The 9,386-nt window shown below is 52.3% G+C and overlaps 1 protein-coding gene across 2 annotated transcripts; it reads left to right on the forward strand.

Moving 5' to 3' along the window:
- The first annotated feature begins 6 nt into the window (after positions 1–6).
- On the forward strand, positions 7–6,574 carry Kcnab3 (potassium voltage-gated channel subfamily A regulatory beta subunit 3). 2 transcript variants are annotated; one of them, XM_036197587.1, is made up of 14 exons: positions 7–661; positions 1,577–1,620; positions 1,708–1,745; positions 1,985–2,064; positions 3,502–3,546; positions 3,635–3,679; positions 3,835–3,878; positions 4,057–4,143; positions 4,412–4,497; positions 4,630–4,750; positions 4,832–4,926; positions 5,026–5,146; positions 5,303–5,391; positions 5,597–6,574. In XM_036197587.1, exons 1-14 carry the CDS (start codon positions 429–431, stop codon positions 5,672–5,674), a joined length of 1,206 nt encoding a protein of 401 aa, XP_036053480.1. In that variant the 5' UTR covers positions 7–428; the 3' UTR covers positions 5,675–6,574. The 2 variants fall into 2 exon arrangements, with proteins under 2 accessions (XP_036053480.1, XP_036053481.1); XM_036197588.1 differs by lacking the exon at positions 5,026–5,146 and having other exon boundaries at positions 5,597–5,663.
- The last annotated feature ends 2,812 nt before the right edge of the window (positions 6,575–9,386 follow it).

Below are 9,386 nucleotides of genomic sequence, written 5' to 3' on the forward strand. Positions count from 1 at the left end.
GGCTGCATGTTGATGAGCTGGGCTTGCTGCCGACGCGGCTAGGAGCACAGCGGTCCCGCAGCGGTTCCAGCTGAAGTGGCACCCGTCTTTCGCCACCCCTTGTCCCTGGGTCTCTATCCTGGAAGACCGTCCTCGACTTTTTATCCTTGCCCGTTTATCCTCCTACTCCCTGCATCACAGCCCCGGGCATCTGAATACCCACCACTCCTGGCACCCGCCACGGTTTTCCTTTCCCGCCGCAAACCCCCGCGACCTCCAGCAGCCCGCCCCCGCGGGCCCGATCCCGTTTGGCGGCTCCAGCTGCAGCCTCCCCTCCCTTCCCGCTCTCCCAGGGGTCGCGCTACCACCACACGGGTGTCTGCCCTCGGACTTGCCCGCTCCCTCCTCCCTCTCCCTCGCAGCCCCCTCCCCCGCCCTGGCCAGCCGGCATGCAGGTGTCCATCGCGTGTACCGAGCAGAACCTTCGCAGCCGGAGCAGTGAGGACCGTCTGTGTGGACCCCGACCGGGTCCTGGGGGCGGTAATGGGGGCCCAGTGGGCGGAGGGCATGGGAACCCTCCGGGAGGTGGACCCAAGTCACGAGCTGCACTGGTCCCCCGACCCCCAGCACCCGCTGGGGCCCTCCGAGAGAGCACCGGCCGAGGCACTGGCATGAAATACAGGTATGGGGTGGCCGGGCAGCCTACCCATTCGCTTCCCTGTCGGGACCCCTGAGGCTTTCTGGGTTATCGCCGCCGCGACCCCTTCAAACTTAGCTTAAAAGGCCCCTATTCATTCCCCTCTCTGCTTTCCGTCCCTGGCACTCTCTCTCCTGGTCTCTGTTAGTTCCCCTAACTATGAGACCAAGTTTACCAAGGCTGAGAGAGTCCTGTCGTATCTAAACAGTGCCCCTGAGGTGCCCTCCTTATCCGTCAAAAAGCGGGGAACGCCTGATCTCCAGGCTGCTTCCCCCTCCGATGGAGTGCCCTTGGGTTGGCGTCCTGGGGAGAAGAGCAAGGAAACAGCATCTCACTCTGGCCGGTTGGGGCGCCTGACCCAGATATTGCCCCCACCAGCCCCGAAGCCAGGCTCCCTCAACCTTTCCAGGGTGAGGAGGTCAGGAGAGGGGAAGGGACAGACCACACGTTCATCCTCATGTTGGAAGACAAGAGTTGGATGGGAAGGGCTATGGGAATTTTACTTCACCTTAGGGGACTCCTGGCCAGAGCCTGTTCTCAAACTCACCACAATCAGCCACACTGTTCAGAGCCCACTCACAACTCCACGCATCCCAGAGATGGCTGCGACACAGGCAGGACTTCACCCAGAAGACAACCCGGAAGGCACAGATGACGGGGATTGAGGGCTAGAGAGCGGCTCTGCAGGAACAACCCATCACTATTCACTTGTTCTTCCAACAATATTCCTAGGGCCTCTGCTATGGGGTAGCACTGTCCATCCCAGCAGCCCACTGGGTCTGGTTTCTTTGGACTGAGACCCTTGAGGGCATCTCAGTTTGGAAGGACAGGAGCTGGGGACTGATCATCCAAGTCCCCAGCGGAGGCTTCACCCTTCCCTGCTGCTTCTGTGTCCTGCAGGAACCTGGGAAAGTCTGGTCTCCGGGTGTCCTGCCTTGGCCTTGGTGAGTTAGAGTAGAAAGTAAAGAAAAGGAGCATTCTTTTATAGTGTGACTCCCACAGTCCTCATGTGTCCCATGTCTGTCTTGCAGGTACCTGGGTCACATTTGGCTCTCAGATCTCAGATGAGGTATAAGTGATGGGACCTAGAAACAGGGTAGAGGTGGTTGTGGAGAGGGACTAAGGAGAGAAAGGAGTGGATCTGGCTAGGGTTCGGACAAGCCTGGTGGGGGCGGGTGGGGCGGGGAGAAGGGAGCTGAGGCTGGAGGCTGGGCAAAGGAGGGAAGATGGGGGAGTCAGGGCTGAAGGGTGCAGGGAGGGAAGTAAGTAAGGGGCAGCCGCTCATCTTCAACGTTTTCTCCCCCCCAGACAGCAGAAGATGTGCTGACAGCGGCCTATGAGCATGGTGTAAACCTGTTTGACACGGCAGAAGTGTATGCGGCGGGAAAGTAAGAGCCAGGATAAAAGAGTAAAGTTATATTTGGAAGGCAGGCTGAGAGAACGTCAGGGATTCTTGTTTCCCTCTTTTAAAAAAAAAAAAAAAAAAAGAACCTGGGAATTCTGGGAACACTAAAGACCAACTTTTCGGGGCTCATATACCCCCTGTGCATTATGGGAGTTGTAGTTCTCACAGCACTTCCCTCTCTGGATTAGAGGTCAGTATACATAGTGTGCAGTCACATTTAAAATAAAATCAACAAATTTATCCTTAAGATTACAAAGCCAGCCTTTAATCCCAGCACTGAGGAGGCAGAGCCAGGCAGATCTTTGTGAGTTCCAGGCCAGCCTGGGCTACAGAATGAGTTCCAGGAAAGGCACAAAGCTGCACAGAGAAACCCTGTCTCAAAAAACAAAAACAAAAACAAAAAGATTACAAAGCTGTATTTTCAAACAGGCCATGTCACATCACATGCCCATGACTTTACATTGGGAGCAGCCAGAGTCTAGGGTGGCCTACTCTGCCTCTTTATTTGAAACATTCTTCTTCAAGATTAGCTCAAACGTCAAATCCTCCAAGAAGCTTTTACCCAACTACCCAGAGTTGGTCACAACCTTCTGTGAGCATCCATGACACTCAGTACTCCCTTCTGATATAAAGTATAGTTGCTTTATACGAACCTCAGAGGCTTCCCACCTCCATGGAACTTGTTTTCCCAAGACCCTCTGGAGAGGCCATCACAAAGCATGCACAGTTTCAGGGAAGAGGTCAACATAACCTTAAAAAGTACACAGTCTAAGTGATTATACAAACAAGGGACAGAGAAGAGCTCCAACACTGTAAAGTGTTTCAGTAATTTAAGACTGGACACAGATTAGCCCACATTTGTGTCCTAGCAGACTGTGTGGGCTGGGCATGATGGCACACACCTGTAGTTCCGGGCAACTCTCTGGAAGCTGATAAGAAGGACTCACCATAGACTGGCACTCACAGGCAGAATCAGAGCTGGTGAGGACTCACCATGGATTGGCACTCACAGGCAGAATCAGAGCTGGTGAGGACTCACCATAGACTGGCACTCACAGGCAGAATCAGAGCTGGACTTAGGTGGACCTCTGGTATTTACAGAGGCAGATCAAGGTGACTGAAACCAGAAAAGGCAGTGCCCACCCTGACTCCGTTCTCTCACCTCACCATGCTCTACCCCTTAAGTACCCACACTAGGACTCAGTACATAGTTGGTACACAACATGGGCAAATGAATAAAGATTGTGTTTCTAACTACTAGCTCCAGAAGCCCCTCCTTTGTCCAAGATGGACCTGAGACTCCAAATTTACTCCTGTTTCCCCACTCCCCTTTCTTTCTACTAAAAGAGACAAGGCGGGAGAAAGGGAGGGATTGACCTTTCTTGGAGAGATCGGTGTCCTCACGTTGTCTTTATTTCAGGGCTGAAAGAACCCTAGGCAACATCCTCAAGAGCAAAGGCTGGAGGTGAGACTGATTTTTCGGGTTACTGGAGACATGATCAACCAACCAAATATCATTTTCCTGTTGGCTCTCTCATTTTGTTTTTTTCCAGGAGATCAAGCTATGTGATCACCACTAAGATTTTTTGGGGAGGACAGTAAGTAATTGGGGAGAAGACGTACAAAGACTGTGTGGTATGTGAGATAGGAGTGGGGGTTGCTGTCCCCCCCATTCTGCCTGTGAGGGCTCATGCCATCCCCCTGTCTCATAGCTCCAAATATCCCTCATCCTTAACATAGCCTTTTCCTACAGGGCAGAAACTGAGCGAGGCTTGAGTCGCAAACACATCATTGAAGGTGAGAATTGGTGGCTGGCCACCTGAGGTGGGTGGGCATGGAAGCCAGAGGGCTTGGGACTGTTCCTGAAGTCCTGAAGTAGAAGATTAAGTTGACCATGAGACAAGGGACTATGGTCTGGATTCTTAGCAAACTGAAGGTGAGATATTTACCTCCCTCTTCCTTCTCCCACTCCCAGGCTTGCAAGGATCCCTGGACCGCCTTCAACTGGAATACGTTGACATAGTCTTCGCCAATCGTTCAGACCCTAACAGTCCTATGGAGGGTAAAACCAGCCTCCCTAAACCTGACAGCCCTTCAAAACTGGGCACTTTCTCAAATCGGCATCAGGAAGCCAGCCTCCCCTACTCAAAAGCCCCCCCAGTCTCCATAGCAGAGGCTCAGACCCTAGGACCTAAACAAGGAAGGAGGTGAAGAGTAGATACAGACATGCCTGGGTCCTGTTGGGAGTGGACAGAGTCTAGGTGGGGTGGATCTAGAGTCTAGGATTCTATGGATCAGACCTCGAGGCTTTTCCTCTCCTGTGCACCTAGAAATTGTGAGAGCCATGACCTATGTCATCAACCAGGGCCTGGCCCTATACTGGGGGACATCCAGATGGAATGCTGCAGAGATCATGGTATGTGACTCTGACACGCCCCATCCCGAGTCTGGTTCCCTTTTCTCATGCCCAGTCCAAACCTCACTGTGCTGAGAAGCAGGAAGATAGGAGGATTGCTCTGACCCCTGTCTCCTTTCCACACCAACCCAGGAGGCCTATTCCATGGCCAGACAGTTCAATCTGATCCCTCCCGTGTGTGAGCAAGCAGAGAACCACTTCTTTCAGAGGGAGAAGGTGGAGATGCAGCTGCCTGAACTCTACCACAAGATTGGTGTGCAGACCCTCACCCCCACCTTTCCTGTTTCACCCGTGACCTAAGGCCCTGGCCCACACCAAAACCTCTTGCTCTTAGGTGTTGGCTCGGTCACTTGGTCTCCCCTGGCGTGTGGCCTCATTACTAGCAAGTATGATGGGCGAGTTCCAGACAGTTGCAAGGCAACTGTCAAGGTGAGATGTGGTGGCTCCGGGAGGCAGGGCTGGGCTATCTAGGTTGCAGTGTGGTCGAGGAGGGGGTGGGGTCTTTTGCTGATTCTCCTTGGCTTCCAGGGGTACCAGTGGCTCAAGGAAAAAGTGCAGGGTGAGGATGGTAAGAAGCAACAAGCCAGAGTCATGGACCTTCTCCCCATAGCTCACCAGTTAGACTGCACTGTGGCTCAGCTTGCTATAGGTGAGATCCTGCAGGGGCCCGCCTTCCGGTGGGTGAGACTTCCTAAACTTGTCTAGACTAGTGTGTCCCTGGAGAGGACCCTCTTCAGACACTTCCGGAGTCCGAGTGCCCAAGATGACCCTATCAGTTCCTTTCCCTTTCCTCCTCTGGTCCCAGCCTGGTGTCTCCGAAGTGAGGGTGTCAGCTCAGTCTTACTGGGGGTGTCCAGTGCAGAGCAGCTGATGGAACATCTGGGCTCCCTACAGGTGAGTTGGAGATGCAGACAGAATCCTTTTCTCCCCTCTTCCCCAGGGAGTCAAGGCCATACTGTCTAACCCTGAATATAAAGTCCAGGGAGACAGGGCCAAACAGCTGAGACCCCTTCTTTCTCATTGGGTCCCACTGCGGCCTGCGTCATGCTCTTCCTAAGTGTCCCAGCAAAAACTGTCCTCTCCACTGCCCATTCTCAAGGTGCTGAGTCAGCTGACGCCGCAGACAGTGATGGAAATAGACGCACTCCTGGGGAACAAGTCGCATTCCAAGAAATAGTCCTTTGGGGGCGCGGGGGCCCAACGCGGAGTGATTGCACCTGCCGGAAACCACTTTCCAGCGACCGGCCCTCCAGCGCCGGATCTCCCCCCCACCCCCAACCCTGCTCCCACGCAGCGGCAGAATCAGGGTAGCCCCGCCCACCAACGAGTCCCGGCTTCGAGTAGCGATTCGCATGAACAAAGCCATATCCTTTCGCCTTGGGGCTTGAGAGAGAAAGTAGACCTCCCACCCACCCTGTATGCCCCTGCTGTGTGTTCTAGGGCATGAGCCATCTTCTCTCAGGCATTCGGTCTCGCTCGTTTCTTTTCCCTATTGCCGAAACCCAGTAAACATCCAGCAGGTAAAAGAAACATTGAGAGTACCCCAAAAGTGGGCCTTGAAATGTCACCAAAGTGGCAAGATCCTCGTGAGTTATCGTGTATTCTGGAGCACGGGAAACGGGGCTTTTGTAGTATTTGTTCAATAGACGCCAGGCTGGTCCTGGCAGAAAGTAAATGATAATCTTTGGAAACCAGAATCTTTCCTCCTGCCTGGAGGTGGAGCACTTAAACATAGAGCTTAGGGTCACACTTTGTGCTTGCAGAGAGGGGACAAAGGTGGGGAGACAATATTGCCAAAGGCAGAAAGAAATTTGATGGCTGTATCTCAGAAATGGCAGGGTGGCCCTTAGAGAACAACGTGCTTTGGAGGATTTAGTGATGGCCTTTGGGCCACCAGCAAAAAACACGGGATTGTAAAAGGTCTGGGGACAACCCTGGGCTTGAACTGGATTTAGTCTGTAGCATCGGAGGACTGCAGTCTTCTTCCTGGCAATAAACCTAAAGCAATAAAGACAGCCCCTCTGCTGTAAGATTTCCCAGGGAACTAAATGTAAATAAAACCTCAGCTTGATCCTCACACCGTCTCAGATTGTGGGGGGCTGTGTCGGTGGGGCCGTAAGGGCACTGTCTCACATAAAGTTTCCTCTAACTCCTATGTTAGAATGCTCTCAACGCTGGTTTCCTCTCCACTCATGTGAGTAGCTCAGGCATGTGTTGACGCCTGGTTATGGAGCTCTTGGCCGATGGATGTAAGCACCAGGTACCCCTGGGCCAGGTCCTGGTCCCCCCCCCCCTCCTTCTCTTAAGCTGAGGATCTAACCCATGGGCCTTGCACTTGCTAAGCGCTCTACCACTCAGCTAAATCCCCAACCCCCCTGGTCCCTTCTTTAGAACCCAGTGATGCTCCTTCTTAGTTCCTTGGCCCCTTCTTATCTTCCTTATGAAGGATGTAGCTGGATAACACTCCCCTTTCTCTACATTACTTTTGTTTGTTGTTCGAGACAGGGTTTCTCTGTGTAGCCTTGGCTGTCCTAGAACTCGCTCTGTAGACCAGGCTGGCCTTGAACTCACAGAGATCCACCTAACTCTGCCTCCTGAGTGATGGGATTAAAGGCATGCGCCACCACAGCCCAGCTTGCCTTTTTAAGCTGTATTTTATGTGTGTATGAGTGTGCATACATGTGCCACAGTGCTCTTGTGGAGGCCAGAGGACAACTTTTGGTTCTCTCTTCCCACGATATAGCTTCTAGGGATCCAACTCAGGTTGTTATTGTTGGCAGTAATCACCTTTACCTGTTTAACTATCCTGCTAGCCTGCCCACCCTTTAGTCTCTGTTTATGTATGTGGGTGTCTTGCCTGCATGTATAATTTATGCACCACTTGCATCCAAGTGGCCACAGAGGCCAGAAGATGGTGTTGGATCCCCAGGGACTGGAGTTACAAACAGTTACAAGCTGTTCTGTGGGTGCTGGGAATTGAACCCAGGTCTTCTGCAAGAGCACCCACCTCTCCACCACCCACCTCACCCCATTTTATTTCTTTATTTTTTAAAGCTTTTATGTGTATGAGCATTTTACTTTCATGTGTGCCTGTGCTTGAAGAGGACAGAGAGGATGTCAGATCCCCTGGGAACTTGAGCTATAGATGGCTGTGAGGCACCCTGTAGATGCCAGGAACCAAACCTGGGTCCTTTGCAAAAGCAGCCAGTGCTTTTAACCACTGAGACACACACACACACACACACACACACACACACACACACACATACACGGTTTTTATCTGCCACACTTCCCGTCTTGTAAGCTTCCTTTCCTTCTTGTCCTGTACCTTCAGGTACCCAGAAAAGAAGCAGCTTTGTTGTGGCTGGATGGGAAAGGTCACAGGGGCTGTGGTTTTGTGATGTGACAGTGATAAGGTGAGGGGACACAGAGTAGGGGAAGAGCCATAACTTGCAAGGGAAAGCAGTGAAAGGCCGGGTGCGAAGGCAGTGGAAAACCAGAATCCAGTGGGCTCTGCGGGTGAAGCCGCCATTTTCTTCCTTTATGGACTCTGGTTTCTTGGAGGGAAGGAAGTGGGTGGGAAGTCACATTCTGCAGTGATCACAAAGCAAGGGAGACGACTTCTGCCACCCTTAAATATAACCTCAGCGGCTCCCTTCTCCCCTGCTCCTCCTGCCTCCATCCTAAAGCTGGGGTGCAGAGGAAAACTAATTTCCAAAAGAGACTGAGCTGCCTGCCGTCTCCTGGCTGGATTAGCAGCCATCAGGTTCAACTAATGAGTACCTCCAAACGCCCCTTTCGTCTCCCACTCATCCTGGAAGACGTGGGGGAACAAAGTGAAATGTGTGACTAAGCTATGATTAGCTCTTCTGTGACAAACACACAAGAATTTATCAATTCAAAATAGTATCCCCTTAAATAGTTCTCCTGGAGAGCAGTGCACCGCTTCGGACCCTGCCTCCCCCTGCGCAGCACGTCTGTCCTGTGTTTTCCCTCTTCTCTTCAACACATTTTAAAGCCTCCTCTTAGACTTCCCTGAGACAGTTTGGAAGGCCCTTGTCACCAAAACCTTGCTTGATTGTCACATGTCCTTCGTATATAAACATCTGCCATCATTCCTCACCCACCCGATTCACGAATGTAATGAATATTTCGTGTATGGAGTCCTTCCGTGGTGTGGCGTAGGGGTATGAAGCTACCGTCGTGTTTGCTGCTGACAGAGACAAACTTCTGTTGCCCAGTGTCCAGAGGGAGGCCTATGGCGTTAGCAGCATCAAGCTGTGACATGGTGCGGCTACCCTAGGAGCAGAGGGTGTGAATGGAAAGGCAAGAGTGTGAGGGCGCTGGGCCAGGTGGCGCACACCTTTCATCCCGGCACTCGGGAGGCAGAGCCAGGCGGGTCTCTGTGAGTTCGAGGCCAGCCTGATTATATGAGTGAGATCCAGGACAGGCACTAAAACTACACAGAAAGAAACTCTGTCTCGAAAAACCAAAAAAGGGGGTTGGGGATTTAGCTCAGTGGTTGAGCGCTTGCCTAGCAAGTGCAAGGCCCTGGGTTCAGTCCTCAACTCCAGGGGGAAAAAAAAAGTGTGAGGGCAGTAATGGCTACAAAGGCCTAGCAGAGAAGGGAACGTGCACTCCAGACAGCTTTCTGTTGCTGAGACAAAATACCTGAGGTAAACAATTAAAAAGGGAAGGTTTTTTCCAGTTTATGAGTTTTCAGCACGAGGTTGCTTGGCCCATTCGCTCTTGAGTCTGTGGCAGACCATCACGGTGGAATAAACTGCTCACTTTATGGCAGCTGGGAAGCAGAGAGGAAGGGGCTGCTGAGTTCTCAATATCCCTCTCAAGGACACACACACACACACACACACACACACACACACACA

Source organism: Onychomys torridus, chromosome 8 (genome assembly GCF_903995425.1).
Source record: "Onychomys torridus chromosome 8, mOncTor1.1, whole genome shotgun sequence".
NCBI lineage: Eukaryota > Metazoa > Chordata > Mammalia > Rodentia > Cricetidae > Onychomys > Onychomys torridus.

Excerpts from the sequence above, each read along its gene's own strand:
- Kcnab3 (XM_036197587.1), top strand. The coding sequence starts at position 429 with ATGCAGGTGTCCATCGCGTGTACCGAGCAGAACCTTCGCAGCCGGAGC. Across the intron at positions 662-1,576 it reads GGCACTGGCATGAAATACAG|GAACCTGGGAAAGTCTGGTC; the intron begins GTATGGGGTGGC and ends TGTGTCCTGCAG. Across the intron at positions 4,927-5,025 it reads GTTGCAAGGCAACTGTCAAG|GGGTACCAGTGGCTCAAGGA; the intron begins GTGAGATGTGGT and ends CTTGGCTTCCAG.